Source organism: Panulirus ornatus, chromosome 68 (genome assembly GCF_036320965.1).
Source record: "Panulirus ornatus isolate Po-2019 chromosome 68, ASM3632096v1, whole genome shotgun sequence".
Lineage (NCBI taxonomy): Eukaryota > Metazoa > Arthropoda > Malacostraca > Decapoda > Palinuridae > Panulirus > Panulirus ornatus.
In genome coordinates, this window is record NC_092291.1 from 22,299,979 (window position 1) to 22,318,375 (window position 18,397).

At 43.6% G+C, this 18,397-nt stretch overlaps 1 protein-coding gene across 2 annotated transcripts in view; it reads right to left on the minus strand.

Annotated features, from left to right (window-relative positions):
* Positions 1-18,397, minus strand: part of LOC139747472 (thrombospondin type-1 domain-containing protein 7B-like) — a 752,245-nt gene that overhangs the window by 336,908 nt on the left and 396,940 nt on the right. For both annotated transcript variants that reach the window (XM_071659834.1, XM_071659835.1), the window contains one exon: positions 6,531-6,689. In XM_071659834.1, the coding sequence (XP_071515935.1) occupies positions 6,531-6,689 (159 nt within the window). The remainder of the gene's footprint in view (positions 1-6,530; positions 6,690-18,397) is intronic.

Here is an 18,397-nt window from a genome sequence, read left to right on the forward strand (position 1 = left end):
AAAACACAGTAGGAATAATAATGAAAAAAAAAAATATCGAGTGGAGACTGGTGCCAAAACTGGTTTTTTTCCCCCATTTTTCTGAAGACTTTTCCAGAGATGTAATTCAATCATTACCGAAGTTATCGCGGGCGGGGAGAGGTTCCGTAACGGAGGCAGACGGGGTGAGAACCAGCCTCCCACGGCTCCCCAGCGACGGGGAGGGAAAACTTCAGTTAACTGTTGACCTTAAAAAGCTCGCATGTTGTGTCCTCCTAATGAACAGAAACTTGCTACGACCACACTGGACTATGCCATGAACAAGCTTGAAATGAATTTATATTTTTTTTTTTTTTTTTTATACTTTGTCGCTGTCTCCCGCGTTTGCGAGGTAGCGCGAGGAAACAGACGAAAGAAATGGCCCAACCCCCATACACACGTACATACACACGTCCACACACGCAAATATACATACCTACACAGCTTTCCATGGTTTACCCCAGACGCTTCACATGCCTTGATTCAATCCACTGACAGCACGTCAACCCCTGTATACCACATCGCTCCAATTCACTCTATTCCTTGCCCTCCTTTCACCCTCCTGCATGTTCAGGCCCCGATCACACAAAATCTTTTTCACTCCATCTTTCCACCTCCAATTTGGTCTCCCTCTTCTCCTCGTTCCCTCCACCTCCGACACATATATCCTCTTGGTCAATCTTTCCTCACTCATTCTCTCCATGTGCCCAAACCATTTCAAAACACCCTCTTCTGCTCTCTCAACCACGCTCTTTTTATTTCCACACATCTCTCTTACCCTTACGTTACTTACTCGATCAAACCACCTCACACCACACATTGTCCTCAAACATCTCATTTCCAGCACATCCATCCTCCTGCGCACAACTCTATCCATAGCCCACGCCTCGCAACCATACAACATTGTTGGAACCACTATTCCTTCAAACATACCCATTTTTGCTTTCCGAGATAATGTTCTCGACTTCCACACATTTTTCAAGGCTCCCAAAATTTTCGCCCCCTCCCCCACCCTATGATCCACTTCCGCTTCCATGGTTCCATCCGCTGACAGATCCACTCCCAGATATCTAAAACACTTCACTTCCTCCAGTTTTTCTCCATTCAAACTCACCTCCCAATTGACTTGACCCTCAACCCTACTGTACCTAATAACCTTGCTCTTATTCACATTTACTCTTAACTTTCTTCTTCCACACACTTTACCAAACTCAGTCACCAGCTTCTGCAGTTTCTCACATGAATCAGCCACCAGCGCTGTATCATCAGCGAACAACAACAGGGGGTAAGAGACACTGAAAGTTCCACTGCCTATTTGTTGGGAATGTAGCGACAGCGGTGCAGTGAGCGAGAACTGACAGTGGCTGTCATATTTCCTCGTCCTGGCCCAGGTCACTGTCTTTTCCTCTCCGTCTCACATGCACGTACGTTGCTGGAACTCTAAGAGATCCAGAAACACACACACACACTTTCTCTCTTCATCTCTCACAAAACTCTTTAACAAACACATAACTCACGCAATTCTTCATTCTAAATCACAAGTTTCCTCCACCCCTTGTAATTGAGGTGATAAAAACACCAACCACTTATCTCCTGCGTGTCAGACTAGACGACTAATAGAGGCAAGAGCGAGGGTGGGTGGATGGGTGGGTGGGAGGGATGGAAACCCCTCCTTCCTTCGTCTTTTTTTCTACTGGTACCGCAAAAAGTAAGGAACAGAGGATATAGCTAAGCAAGGACAGTTTCCCCTTCAACTTTCCTTCCACTGTCGAGCTGAGGTGCCTGCATGTGTGTGGATGTAGCCAATCATGTAAAAAAAAGGGAGAAACTGATGTAATGCTTGAGGAGACGATCTTTGTAGTTCTGGCTCTGAATCTGGGAGAGTACGTGAAAGGAGGGAGTTGATATCTGATGCAAATGAACGTAAGCTAACAAGGCATAGCAAGGGGCGAGGCAGGAGGGTTGAATAATAGTTTGGAGTGGGAGAACTCGGAAGAACTGGAGAGTCTTCGGTGACACAATGGACATCACAGTAAGTAGAAAGATGGGAGGTAAGGTCAGTCATGGGGTGGAACAGGTGTAAAATGCCCTCACTGTATTAGGGCAAAGATCTGGACGGTGTTGTATGGATGAGAGTATCGGGCCCTGAGTGAAAAAGAGTTGAATGAAGTGTATGTGTCGGAAACTGAATAACTCAGGACAATACATAACGAAAGGAGGGTTGGTTGAGGGTGTAAGAAATGATAGTGTAAGACAGCGAGGTAAGGTAGTAGGCGTAGTCTGAATGAGAGTGCTGACAATGGAATGCTGGAATGGTTTGGACATATGGAGAGGACGAGTGAAGAAAGACTATCAAAGAGGATCTGTGTGGATGAAAGGATTACTAATTTTCGAGTACTTATACCGAGACTTTGCCAAAAGGCAGAGCTAGCGAGTAGCGCTCACCGTAGGAGAATATAGATATACGAGTCTAGCTACATATCAAGTCTTATGTAAGAAAAGGGGAGATTGTCTGTCTGTCGACTGAGAGCCAGGTGCCTGTGTGTCATGGAGTCGGGACAAGGACCCTATCACGTCAAGTTCTCACGTACTCCACACTTCTCATTGCCATTCACCAGAGCTCCCTAGAGCACCTCCTGTTCCTTATTAACCCTGGCGTGACTCTCAATTCCAGCTCTCTCATTATCATCCATACAACATTTTCTTTTAACTGTAATAATCGACACACGTCACTGTGGGCCTCTACCATATATCTATATGGTACTCCATGATTATCTTGTTCTCTAAAAAGTAAAAATTGCATGGCATTATCCCATAGTACCTATTATTGTTCAATTTACAGCGTTATGTCTCACTTTCTTAAGAGACGAGTCTACGTAACAACTTTTTTGAAAGAGGGACCGAGCTGTCGAGGTCGGCAACAAGATTGTGTTACAGTCTCAGATACAACGTATACTGTTTGTCAAGCATGACAACTTAACATTGGGTAACAAGACTGTCACGCGTGACAACGTAACGCTGAGTAACAAGGTTGTCACGCGTGACAACGTAACACTAGATAACAATAGTGTCAAACATGACGACGTAACACAAGGTAACAAGACTGTCAAGCATGACAACGTAACACAAGGTAACAAGACTGCCAAGCATGACAACGTAACACAAGGTAACAAGACTGTCAAACATGACGATGTAACACTAAGTAACAAGACTGTCAAGCGTGACAACGTAACGCTGGCTAACAAGACTGCCACACGTGGCAACGTAACACTGGGTAACAAGAGCGAAATGTGTTGCGCTATTCAGAAAATACGACTGTGTATCATCACCCAGACGATAACTTTACCACGCTAATTGAGCACATCTCAGACGCTCTCATCAACGTGGTCTCAATTCTTAATCATTATTGACGCTTGTTAGACAATCATCGGCGGCAGCGCTAACGACTGCCAAGGTTATTCAAGCCGTCAACGTCATTCTGTAACCACTAATCACCAAGGACTGGTACTCCTTTTGAAGACCTTCGTGATACAAAGACCAACTATGGTCTTTACATGTATGACCCTTGTTGGACGACGCTTCGAGTTCCTTGGTTGGTTGCTTGGTCTGTAGACCTTGTTAACTGCTAGGGGTCAATTAAAAACCGCCATCTTCAAGCAACACTCACCAACGACGCTCAAGTTTGATGGCTGGTTGTTTGGGTGATAAGACCTTCTTAACTGCTAGGGGTCAATTAAGGCCGACACCATCAAGCTACACCCACCAATCCCAAAAAGATCTCTTTAACACCTTCCTGAGGTGTTAAGGATAATCAGAGAGCAGCAGCAGTATTCACTCTCAATATGCCTGTGATCCTGGATGCTTCAGGAACATTAGAATGTCATATGTGAAACTTAAAATCCAGACACACATGAAGAGGCAACGACGAACTTCGGACCTCACCCGGGGCCACCTCCTGATCCTACCACATCGACGAACTTCGGACCTCACCCGGGGCCACCTCCTGATCCTACCACAACGACGAACTTCGGACCTCACCCGGGGCCACCTCCTGATCCTACCACATCGACGAACTTCGGACCTCACCCGGGGCCACCTCCTGATCCTACCACATCGACGAACTTCGGACCTCACCCGGGGCCACCTCCTGATCCTACCACATCGACGAACTTCGAACCTCACCCGGGACCACCTCCTGATCCGTCCTCGTTTCACAGACACCAAACGCAATCGTTACTAGAAATGTCGTTTCAGGCGCAGCAGATGCTTAAGACTGCTTTTCTTCCGACAGAATGCATAACAGTTCTACCGTAGCGATGCCTCAGCATCGCATAAGAACGGTACGCCAACAGAGTGGACAAGACTCTCACAGAAATCATGGAGGTCCTTGGAGTGGACAGACCCTCACAGTCAAAACATGGTGTTCGCTGGAGATCTAAGAGACTGAAATATGGAGAGCAAATATTCTCAGCTTCATGTGTCATTTTGACGTCTAATATTTTGTCCCAGAATTGGGTAAGCTCATGAGTATTAACTTGATTTACGTGGTGGGAGGAAAATTGCCTTGGCCCGTTTTTCCTCACCCTGCACCAAAGTCTTCATTCCTTGGGCTGATAAACTGTAGGAGAGAGAGGCCGTCAGGACACAGAAACTATATACCACGTCTGTGTCACCAGGCTGCTGCTCATGCACATGAGAGAATGTGAACGTGTGACATTTTCTCTAGAGTTATCTTTAGCTGAGGCTGAGAGGGGGAGATCAGCCTCTTTTGAGAATAGCTGAATATCAACACTACACCATTAATGGTAATGGCTGGAGGTCGAATCCAAGGCATCCTGTGGTAAATTGTTTACACACAGGCTGTATGTATGTGATGTATGTATGTATGTGATGTATGTGGGTATGTATGTATGTATGTATGCATGTATGTATGTATGTATGTCGTTACCAATCTATTACTACTACTTATTCTTACTGTATGAGGAGGGATTTTACACTCGTAGGGCCCCATCTACTGAGCATTTCTCTCTATACATTCAACTATTTAAATTCATGTATGTTGTGTGCATTCTGAATGTATGTTTGTATGTATACATATATGTATATATGTGTATGTATCATTTGCGCGTATGCATATGCATGTATTACACGTGTCTGTACAAGTGTATGATTTTCAGAAAGAAAAGAAAATAGCCCTCACGAAACAATTTTTTTGATATGATGAAATTTTTTTCCCGAAGATTTTATCTATCGGGTTAGTTATCCGGATTTCACTCGCCTGGTCAGGGGATAACCTTATTAACCGACAACAAAGTGTGCGTATATCACACGACGGTAATTTCTACCTTAACCGAAACCTGGCTGGGTTAAAGAAAAGAAAAAAAAAACGGATAAAAAACTTTTTTTCCTTGTTTGCTCAGGAAAGTAAATCTTAACAGGTTATATAAAGAGGCAGAAAACTACAAGTTTTACTAATGTTATATTGGAAACTCGCAGCAGCAACACATAAACATATGAATATTCTATTTCATTCAAGCAAAGCTACCAACATTTTCCCCCCACTGAAAAGAAGAGGAGGAGGAGGAGGAGAAGGAGGTGGAGGAGGAAGAGGAGGAGGAGGAGGAGGAAGATAAGGAAGAAGAAGACGAGGAAGAGGCGGAGGAGGAAGAGGAGGATGAGGATGAGGAGGAGGAGGAGGAAGAGGAAAATAAGGAAGAGGAAGAGGTGGAAGAGGCAGGGGAGGATGAGGAGGAGGAGGGGGAAGAAGAGAAGCAGTAGGAGGACCAAGGATAGAGGAGACGAAAATCTAACCTGGACAACATGAAGTTTAATCAAGTCCAGCAGGTATGCAGTACGTTGTCCCCTGTACGAGCCGGAGGGGACTGAGCACCACAACAGTACCTCATCGTGCTGGGAGCATCTACCCTACAAGGAGCGGCCCCCACCACCTGTCAAGCCTCTCCGGCCAGTGGGAGTAAATAATTCCTCAGGGTCCAGGGGCGTCCCAGGCTAGACATTTTCATTTCTATCCCAACATATTTTTTTTGCCCCCCTCTCGGAACCTTTCGTCGTCACGCACGTCATAAGCGTCCATTAGTCCTAAGCGAAGTTTGATCTTGTGTCAGTTATCGTTTATCTCGCTGCTCGGTCCGTACAGTACCAGATTCCATTGTTGACGGTCCGATTCTCACTTGGAGCGTATATTTCCACTATATTTTTGAGTGACTAACTCATGTTTCTCGTCTCATCGACCAATTTAGGTCCTTATTCACCAATTCACTTGTGATCCACTTGGGATATATTTGAGAGTAGGGTTAAATCCTGTTAACGCTCGGTAACAAAATGTACGAGGACGAGAATCATAAGACAATCGCGCATCGGATCCCGTTTACGACAAACATAGGTACTCCCAATTCACGACGAGGAGGACGTCCTTCGTCGTAAACACAAGAATATACGAATCCTTTGCTTCAGAAGTACACGCTGATGTTACAAAAGGAAGTGTCCCTTACCTGAACAGGCAGCGTAGCAGGTGCGGGAGTTGGGCGGCCTCTCCTGGTGTCGACAGAGTGTGGGTGGGAGTGGGCGGCCCTGGATGTCACCACACCACACCGTTCGTTCCTCGCTGCCTAAACCACACCCACGCTCAGACCAGCACACACCCCACGCCCCTGCGGAAGATAATGATGGAATATGGTAATAGCGTTGCCAAGACAGATCTCTGGGTGGGATGATATATGTGCGTGTGTGTGGGAGGTGGGAAGCCATTAAGCCTTCATGTTATTTCGATGGTGTGCTTGTATGTATATAGATAACAAATTAACAAATATTGAAATTAGTGAAATAAACACACACACACACACACACACACACACACACACACCGTCCTTGAGCTAAGCATGGCAGAATCCTGTCGGCCCACATTCATCCCTATGTATTCATCCTACCCTCGAGATCGGTCGATAAATGTGTGCCTGGCTTAAGCTAGGGTGTGTACATGTGTGCATACATACACAGGAGTAAAAAATGTCACATATACACGCAAGGTTAGGAGACGGTGCAGTAGAGGTGTATAACTTTCTCCCCGTAACAATCAAACAGTGTAACAACTAGTAATCATACACATGCACACACACTCATAAACAAAAGACATGGACAAGCACACCATCGGCATAGGATCCACTTACAACTAATTCATCAGGATCTAAACATTTACGTAAGAATTACCCTCAAGTTCATCCACAGGGAGTGATATCCCTCCGTCCTCACGTGCTCCTCCAACCTTCCACCAACACACATTCATCGATAACTAGCAACTCTTTGTCATCTGGGGCGAAACTCGCCCACCGACATCAACTTCCTCCTCACCAAGTCCTCACACAACTTCTCCCCATCGACTAATCTTAGCAAAATCTTAAGAGAGAAAAAAAAGGATAAATTCATTTATACGGTCTTACATCTTAGAAACTTTAGCCTTCATTATAACTTCTGAAATGATTAGTGGTGGCACAGCATGTTGCCTTGACTTACGGGAGCCACGGTGTAGCATTCGGACAAAGTAAGTGATTTCAGTTGCCAGCAGTCGTTCGGATGATGGTAGTCCCGAAATGTTTTCTTTCTTCCTGCACGTTTTCAATCTTCTTAGACCTTAACTGGATGGCTTTGTTTTTATAGCTTGTTGGGGATCCTACAATATTCCGAACCTTCCCACCCTTGAATTTTTTACAGAATGTTTGGATCATGCCATACTTCTATTCTTCCTAGACTTCAACTGTATATTTTGGGAGACTGTGGGGGATCGTGCAACACTTCCATCCTTCCTAGACTTCAACGGGATTTCTTTTTAATAGTTTTTTGGGTTCATGCAATATTTCTCTTCCTCACAGAGGTATGAGGATGTTTTCTGCTGTCTTCAGGTACATGAACCTTCGGAAAGACCAGCTGAAATTTGGTGAATATATGCAAAATGAATTCATAACATAGGCTAATTGAGATCAACTTGCATTCGCAATTGTAAGTATGTGCCTTTCCATGTATGTATATGAGATGATATATGTGTACGTACAAATACCTACTTCTACCTTTTGGGGAAAGAGTTCTGCAGTCGTGTGTGTGTGTGTGTGTGTGTGTGTGTGTGTAATCAACTACTTGCATAATATGGAGAAGGAGTCTTACACACGTGAGGACTCATCGCTTCAACTGCTATCAAATGTACAAATGCTCATTTTCTGTGCAGTGGGATCGGGAATGTTGGGGAAGAAGGCGACGGTAGCGAAGCCAGACACAGCAACTGCAGTAACAACAGCAGCTGCAGTAACAGTTGTAGTAGCAGTAGGGATAGTATTAACTAGCAACAGTAGCAACACATTTTCTCATGAATGTTGGTTATACATTGGATCGTCCATAACTCCTGTATTCTAATGGTATTTGACGATGTTTTTCATCAAGTTTCTGTTAGAACTTATAAATCGCTCAGTCTGTCCCTTGCTCATTGATGCGCACGAACTTGGCCACAACAAGGCTTACTACAATATGGCAGTTTATAGATTAGATAGTGTTCAGTCCTGATTATGGGTTCGTATGGTTTCCAAACTTACACTTAACCACTAAGGATCCTATGATTCGTTATTTCTCTTTTGTAAATGTATGAAACGAAACTGTTCAATTACCTTTAGGGGATTCGAATCATTTACGATTAATTGGCTCAGAAATATTCATCAGATACCGTATGGTTCGTAGCCATGCATTACGGTTCGGATGGTTCATATTCAGACAATGAAGATCGTATGGTTCAAAATCTGAATTGCAGGTAAACTGATTATGATAATGCTTTACGAATTAATGAATCATTCATGTTTTTACGTAATGGGATCAAATAATTCACAATCCTATTTTCATCTTTCATTTATAAAGTCATTAAATAGAATCAAATAGCTCAAAATATATAGTCAGCGATGAATTGGTTCGAAATCCCATGGCTGGAATCGCATATCTACAGAAACAAGGCTATAAATCGTTCACGGTTATATAACAGAGTCAAAGTAGTTCACATCATGTGATGAAGGTCTGTGTGACCTCTGAGAGACAGAAGACTCACAATCCTAGATTGGCTCATAATCCGTACAGGACGAGGAGATCTAACCCTTCATGTAAAGGTGCACTGGTTCATGACTGTACGTGACGTATGGACGATCTTCATCTATCCGGGATCCAGAGAATAGCTAGTCACGGCTCCTTTGCCGCTACTTTTTGCCCTCCTGGTTGAACACATACACACACGCAAATACGCACACACACACACACACACACCTCGACGCCGCTGTAAGTGGCGTACTACGACCGGTCGATTTCAAATGACTTCATCGCGTGACGTCACCAATAAGCAGCGGGCTACAGTGATGGAGCGCATGCCACTGTTTTGCCCCGGAAGAAAGATATAAGACACGTAAAGACTGGCTGGTGTCTGCCACCAAGACACCTGGAGACGATTACTGACAACACAAGAGACTCTAGCTAGACTAACCCATTATAGTGAACAACACGACTGACAACGACACTATGGATAACAGTATCTTCCACCACCATCACTGACAACAACAACAGCAACAACAACAAACAAACAACAACAACAACAACAACAGCATGAGCAACAGCAGTAGAAGCACCACAACCACCAACAACAACACGAACAGCACAACAACAACAACAACAATCACAACAACAACAACAACAACACGAACAATAACAACAGTAGAAGCAACAACAACACCACCAACAACAACAGCAAAAACAACGACGACAGCAACAACCACAACGACAACAACAGGAGAGAACCACCACAAACCTCAACCCACAACAACAACAACAACAACAGCAACAACAACAACAACAGCAACAACAACAACAGCAACAACAACAGAAACAACTACAACAGCAACAACAACAGAAACAACAACAACAACAACAACAACAACAACAGCAACAACAACAACAGCAACAACAACAACAACAACAACAACAGCAACAACGACAACAACAACAACAACAACAGCAACAACAACAACAACAGCAACAACAACAACAACAACAACAACAACAACAACAACAACAACAACAGGAGCCACAGACACCCCAGGGAGTGGAGTGATGCCAGAGGCAGGGGAGTCACTCCTCCATAAGCCAAGAAGTCTTCAGAACTTGTACAAATCTGGGGCATTACGAAGCCAGGAGACCATCTCACTCTCCTCACATCAGTCCCCAGGTGACAACAGGATCAGTCCCCAGGTGACAACAGGATCAGTCCCCAGGTGACAACAAGACCAGGATCAGTCCCCAGGTGACAACAGGATCAGTCCCCAGGTGATAACAAGACCAGGATCAGTCCCCAGGTGATAACAAGATAAGGATCTTTTTAGACCAATATGTATCACGCGGAGATCAAAAGGGGATAACTTAGAATGGCGTTCGTATATACATCTTCCCTGATAACTCGTATACGTTACTTAGATTGGTATCATATACATCTCTCAAAGTCACTCGATATATATAATCTAGATTGTCGTTAAGTATACACATCTTTTAAAGCAACCCTTATACATCACTCTGGGTGGCGTAAGTATACACCTCTTTTCATCTAAACTATATACATTACTTAGAGTGGCATTAGATACATCACTCACTCTTAGACTGACGACATATACATCCTGCAAAGTCACTTACGAAAATCGCTTGAAGTAGCGTTAAAAATGAATGTCTTTGAAAGCCATTCGTCCATCTATCGCTCAGTGTATCTACAATCAGGACTTACGGAACATAAAGCATATTAGATGATACACACGCCTCTTAGATTGGCTTCAGCTCTTTGTCTCCAATGAGTATGAATACTTTTTTTTTCAGGATAGGAATAAAGTTCTGCGCTGAGGGAGGCGTAAAACTCGTAAAAGATACTGAAGGACAACGCGTCACGATCAAATGTCACGGGAGTTTAGAAAAAAAAAATGTTAGAAAGATGAACTCATAATCGTGAACTTAAAATTCTATTTTTTTTGTTTTCCAGACAATGTTCTGGCTTTTAATTTCTCCAAAACAACTCGAGGCACGCTCGATCCATCACTTGGTTGCATTTCTTTGTCTTATACCACACACCAGTCCATACTCACACAAGCAGAGGTGCAAGTACGCCATCAGGATCTCAAATGCAATCCAAAGCAGGCATCACTCGGGCGCACTTCACTGTATTCTACCACGTATTAAACCATACCCACAAGCTAAGACGAAAGTAATCCATCAGTCTGTTATAATCCTTGATCCCGATGATGCCGACCAGTTCTTAAAAATGAGTTACGAGGAAGAAACACATACGTAGATCGTGTTGCTGACGGGTTGATACGAAGTAGACTGTGTGTGTGTGTGTGTGTGTGTGTGTGTGTGTGGGGATAAGGGTCTGTGACCCTCTGACCTCTAGCGACTATGGTTTACGACCTTTGACCTCCAGCGAGGGTATTCACCGTCCGTAACCATGGGGTTCGTGACTTACGGTCCGTGATCCGTAATCTTCAGTAAAGGGTCGCGTTCATGATTGTTCAGTCTCCAGCAAGGTTAGAGGTCCAAGCCGTAGTCCATGACCTATAACCATAGAGCGCAGGCAGTGTCCATGTTTAAGTGTCCGTGACTCCTAACCCACAGCGGAGGAGGGTCACGTCCGTAAACCCCCCAACAACAAGTGAGGGTTCGTGTCCGTAACCTTCAAGCAAGGGTAGCTTACTAGTGTCCGTGACTTGATTTCAAGCGCGCGTTCGTGTCCGTGGCAAGTGAGTTCCTCGACTTTGTGTGTGTGACCTTCAAGCGATGGCCTAGTCCGTAGCTAGTGTTCGTGACCTCGACTTGTGTGTGACCTTCAAGCGATGGCCTAGTCCGTAGCTAGTGTTCGTGACCTCGATTTGTGTGTGACCTTCAAGCGATGGCCTAGTCCGTAGCTAGTGTTCGTGACCTCGACTTGTGTGTGACCTTCAAGCGATGGCCTAGTCCGTAGCTAGTGTTCGTGACCTCGACTTGTGTGTGACCTTCAAGCGATGGCCTAGTCCGTAGCTAGTGTTCGTGACCTCGACTTGTGTGTGACCTTCAAGCGATGGCCTAGTCCGTAGCTAGTGTTCGTGACCTCGACTTGTGTGTGACCTTCAAGTGATGGCCTAGTCCGTAGCTAGTGTTCGTGACCTCGACTTGTGTGTGACCTTCAAGCGAGGGGGAGGAGGGTCCGTGTTCGTGCCTATTGCTACAGGGGCTGACCCTGGCTGTTCACAGTAGCCTCCCCCCCCAAACGAAATTTCTTTTATAACATCCCGAAAACAATCCAACCATTGTTTGTATTTTTCCTTTCCCTATTCATTTTTTTTTTTTTTTTTTACCATGAATTTCATGGGGACCAGAGCGCAATGCAAACACGAGACTCTTTTGATGGGTGAAATTTATTCATATTTCGTAAATGGAGAATCTGACAAGGTATTGTGTTATGTAGGTCATTCAGTGTTGACAGAGAACGGGCGTGGTTTCTGTGGTCTCGCGGTGGTGTTGCTACCACACCACTGGAAATCTGGCTTTAATGTTCTTTCCCAGTGGGGCTAGTACCACAAATGTGAAAGACTAATGCTATCTATCAACGGAAGTGTTGCTGCCACACCACTGTAAATCTGACTTAAATGTCCTTTCACAGTGGGGCTAATATCACATAAGTGCAAGGTTAATGCTATATGCTCTTTGACAGTGGTGTTGATGCCGGGGGTGGGGGGGGTTGAGGGAAGAAAGGATGTTATTTCACAGTGGTGCTGGTAAGAGAGAGAGAGAGAGAGAGAGAGAGAGAGAGAGAGAGAGAGAGAGAGAGAGAGAGAGAGAGAGAGAGAGAGAGAGAGAGAGAGAGAGAGAGGAGAGGAAAGAAGGGGAAAGTTTAATGTTTTACATGGGTGATGATGCGAGCAAAATGTGGGCTTAATGGCTGTTAACTCTTAACCACACAACTTGTGTTTCTGGAGTAATGAATAACATTCTCTCTCCTACGTGCTCAGGTTCGTCAAAGGTCCGTTGCTAATCTATGACTTCTCTCCCTCACCACAATAGTCTTTTGAGTTTACAAAACTTTACTTTCTTTTTTGTTTAAATGTTACCTTTTACGTCACCGTACAATGGCGTGAGAGCCACTACCCAAAAGTGTCTGTTAAGATATTGTGGTGTGACTTCCTCAGATGGTGTCTGTGCATGTTGGCGTATGCCAGTACAGAGGACGCTTGTCTGTCAGTGGTTGTCAGTACACTCTGGCGTTTATCTACACGAACGGTGTGTTTTTTCTGTACAGTTTTGGTTACGCAGATGGTGTTTGTGTATGTATATACTGGGCATTCGTCGGTGCAGAGGCGTGTTCGTCAGTAAGTAGGCGTCTTGGTCCAGCTTGTGTTTGTTGTACAGACAGTGTTTGTAAGGTACAGTTTGACCCTTCGCTAGCTCAGGTGTATGCCAGTGTAGAATGATGACTGCCGACGTAGACTGCTGTTTGCCGATATGCGCTTGGTGTGTACAAGGACGGATTGGTGTTTCCCTCGCACAGATTGGAGTTTGCGAATGCAGGATGGTGTCTGAAACAATACATTGATGTTCTTAAGGAAAGAAGGAGTTTTGTCTTTATAGATGGTGTTTTATCTATACAGATGGTGCTTGTGTGAGATAACTGTCTATACAGCTTGCCCTTATCAGCATAGATGGTTCTTGTAAGCGTAATATGTCAATATAGACGGTACTTATTAGTATAAATGGTGTTGTCAGTAGAGAGTCTGGTGTCTGGTGTAACGATGGTCTTTGTCAGTATAGAAGAAATGTTTCTTTTCTCTAGAACAGAATGGTGTTCATTAGTCCAAAGGGTCTGTCAATATAGATGCAGTTTTTACGAATTCGTGAATGCTATATAGAAATAATAGTTATATGGATGAATGTTGTACATATGTGATAGCTGCATGAATGTTGTACATATGTGGTAGCTGCATGTATATCGCTGGTTTCCATGGGTCTCAGCAATTAAAGGTCATTAAGCCAGAATCCGTATCATACGTCAAAACGTAAAACGTGCCAAAAAAAAAAAATTTGGTGATTTGATGCGTCGGGTTTTTAATATCGGTGACGTATGTCTGGACAAATGCTGTGCTTCTTCATAGAGATTGGTGACTGTGTTGCTGGGAAATGGTTCTATCGTGTGTTTAGTCCGGTTGGAATATGTTGGTTTACATTTCATCGTTTATACTCGTAAGCATCGATGCTCTTTTTTTTTTTATTCTGATATGTGGATCAAGGTTTTCCTCACTGATAACTGCGAAAAATGTAAATAGACCATTTATGAGGGTCTGTGTAATGGGCACCGATTAGGTTCTTTTAAGAAATTCAAGAATAAAAAAAGAATAATATGGAGACTTGAATACGTGCTGCTGACTTTTAATCGAGATTCTGAGAGTAGTTTTATCAACTTTATTCACAGCATTCCAAAGTGACCTAACCATCATAACTTTTACTACACAAGTTCTGAACATTATCTTTCACAGATGCCACTCGGGGTCTTCCATCCTGGCTTTATATCTCTGTACAATACTGGCTAGACTTTTTGATCATTTTCTTTATGATTCTACGTTGTTATTAGTGAGGATTGGAATAGTCGACTTGTAGAACTGCTCTCTTTATGAGGTTTGCTGACCATCGTATTGAAATCAAAAGAATAGATTTTTACGATTCGGTTTGCTTCAATTATGGTACGGGTTCTGGTTTCATGGCCTGTGGCTGATGATAGATATGAAACTTGGTACACTAATGCATACCATACTCATACTAGCTTTTAACACTTCAGTTATGTACATTTTCTGTCGAACCCGAGTCTCATCTCTCGATATTTGTGTCTTTTAATAGCAGAAAATCGACCACCTCTGTCGAACCCGAGTCTCATCTCTCGACATTTGTCTTTTATTAGCAGAAAATCGACCACCTCTGTCGACGTTCCTCTTTTAAATGTTTCAGTGATAAGAACCTCTATCTACCCCCATGCCTTTATTTAGTTCCGCCACTTACAAACTCTTTCGAAAAATCATCTCATATTACTCCATTAACCTACAACCTCCCACGACATGATGTCTTTCATAACTACACGAACCTTTAATCTCTCTCCATTATAGGTTCACTTAACTACAAATTCTCTCCGCACTTTGCCTTTTATTACTCTGATAATCTATACAACCTTCGTCGACATTCGAAAATTTAGTACTTCCCGTTCGAGACAATATACAAAATACCCCGGCCCTGTGAGCACTCTGGCCCACACCGATTTGCATACGTTTGTGTTTCGTCCGTTCCATAAGTTTGCCAGGCGGAGACAATAACAGGGTTATGCGTATCCTTTTCTGGTGTGCTTTTGTGTGTGTGTGTGTGTGTGTGTGTGTGTGTGTGTGTGTGTGTGTGTGTGTGTGTGAGCGCTATTTGTGGTTAGTATTTGTACAATACGGGGAGACAGGTTTACACTTGTGTTGCCCCGTCTTCTGACTTTAGATTTATGTATCACTCTCGCTTTCAGCGGTTACTGCCAGACCAAAGCAGACAGTGGTTGGTCTGTACTGATTGGTGCTGGACGGCGGGACTCAAGTGCGATGTTGGGATTTGAATAACTTTGTTAAGTACTGGCGCCTGATGAGGTGGATTGTCTCCACGAGCCACACGTAGAGAGAAATTACAAGTTAAATAAGATTTTATGAGCTACTGCTGAAGTGCGATTTCACTTCTATATATATATATATATATATATATATATATATATTGGAAAGGATCAAAATTTTGCGCGTGATCAAGATATTCCTATGAGTCCACGGAGAAAGTGAAACACGAAAAGTTCCCAAGTGCACTTTCGTGTAATAATCACATCATCAGGGGAGACACAAGAGAGAAATATAACAGTCTGTTGATATACAACGAAAAGACGTACCTAGGACCCCAGTTGGTAAACATGCGATTGTCCAAGACAGACAACGAGCGTATCATAAACTTATAATATATATAATATATGATAATATAATGTATAATATATAATATAATCAATCTTTTTTCCATACTTGATTGCCGTTTCCCTTGTTAAGCGAGGAGACGCCGGGAACAGAAGAAAGGCCGCATTTGCTCACATCCATTCCCTGTCCTTCAACGAAGACAACCCAGACTGGGCTGTGTTACTCTGCTAACCATGTTCTGGTAGTATTTGTGGGGGGAAAAAAAGAAATGAGGAAAGGAGGAGAAATCTCGAGAATCCGTAAGGATAGAAATGAAAGCTAACGTGAAGTTTAAACCAATTGAGAAGAAGAAAAGTAACAACGTTAAGAAAGAAAAGGAGATCAAAAATGAAAATGAAAAGGAGGAAAAGTTTGTAGGTCTCTGGAGCCCACGCACAGTAAACCAGATTAAGGAGGCTTTCGTCTCCTCAGGGCAGCGGCAGTGGTAGTGGTGGTAGTGGTGGCAATTGTGGTGGTTGTGGTAGTTGTGGTGGTGGTTGAGGGGTTCCAGGAAATAAACATCCATTAAGAGAAAAGAAAAAAAAACTAATATTCTGCTGGGGTCTAGGCGTTTCTTTTACGTGAATGCTAATTAGCGTAACGGAGGAGAATTGAGACGACTAAGGGGAGACTCTGAAGAGAAATAACAGGGGACGCTCAGCAGGTGCGCGTGTTGGTGTGCCACTCCCTTCCACGACCAACCTGCTGGACAAGGAGGGGGAGGAAAAAAAAAAATAGGGCCGAAAAATAGATGGCGGGGGAAAAAAAAAAGGAGAAAAGTCAAGTTCCAATATAATTAAGGAAGTAGGTCAGCGAGGAGTGGGTTTGGGGGGGTAGGGGGGAGGGATGATAAAGTTGTGGAGGTGGACATAAAGAAGTGAAAGGTTAGAACACTGTCAATTCTTTTGTTTTTTAATGGGGGGAGAGGGAGAGCCAGGGCGAAAATGGGAGTCAGCCAAGTGTGTGGACTATAATTAGGGACGCACTACCTGATGACAAGGGAACAAGCTGAGGTGAGAGAGAGAGAGAGAGAGAGAGAGAGAGAGAGAGAGAGAGAGAGAGAGAGAGAGAGAGAGAGAGAGAGAGAGAGAGAGAGAGAGAGAGAGAGAGAAAATAGAGCAATGTGACTGAGATGAATTTCGAGGAGTTACGAGGTCAACAGTAGGATGATTAAGGGAGGCGGGAGGGATGTGTTGCTCAGGTTGATTAGAAGAGCTGGGAGGGAGGGAGGGAGGGAGGGATGTTTTTGGTTTGAGGGAGCTGGGAGGGATGTTGATCTGGATAATTACAGGAGCTGAGAGGAATGTTGCTGAGTATGGCTGGAGGAACTGGGAGAGAAGCTGTGAGGAGGATGATAAAGAGATGTTAGGAGGCATGTTCCTCAGAATGATGAGGGAGGAGCTGGGAGCTATGCTCCTAAGGATGATTAGAAGGCCTAGGAAGAACATCTTTGAGGATGATTAGAAGAGCCGGGAGATATTAGCTATTACGTATAAATGAGAGACTTAAAAATCTGGATTTGGATTTGAAAACGAAGGAGGATGAACACAAACTTTACTTTAGCAAAGTATTTGATGAAAATACGAGATCTATTTCGTCGAAGGTTATGAAGACGATACACACGAAAGCCGTCTACTATCACAAACACACGAATGCGTACGTGTTGCTGATATGTGATACACAACATTACATTTTATATGGAGAGTGACGGTGTCAACACTGCTCTACTCTCTCCTAAGCTTTTGGAGCTGTGGAACTAAATGTGAATAGCGGTTCAGCTAAACTCACCAAGTACAGGAGTACTTAGAGAGGTTTCCACGGAGCTTAAAGGCGTAGTATACACGATGAAAAGACAAAAATGTCAATGTATTAAACTTAACCACGTGTAGGAATACATAGTGAGGTATCCAGGGAACTTAAAGACATGGTATATAAGACGGAAAAAAAAAAAGAGACGAAAAGGTGAGCGTCTGAACCTCAAGGAATAAATAGATCATCTATTTGTATAGAGCAATACCGAATATCTTGAAAGGAAAACGAATGAGGGAAGATTCAGGAAACAAAATGAACAACCGAATAATAGACATGACATTCTTGGATCGGACAGGATGAGGAACGAGAGGCTACCCCTTTCTAATTTTTGCAAAGTTAAATGAACGTGAGTAATGAGGGAGGAAGGCAGAAACATCCTCTTTCGCATCCAGACGAAAAATGTTGATGGCTATAGAGGGAGAGAGGGAGTGCAGTGCAAGCAGAAAGGACCTACAGTGGATGTATGGGCCAACGTCCTTATAAAGTGACAGACTTACCAGGAGACTTTACTC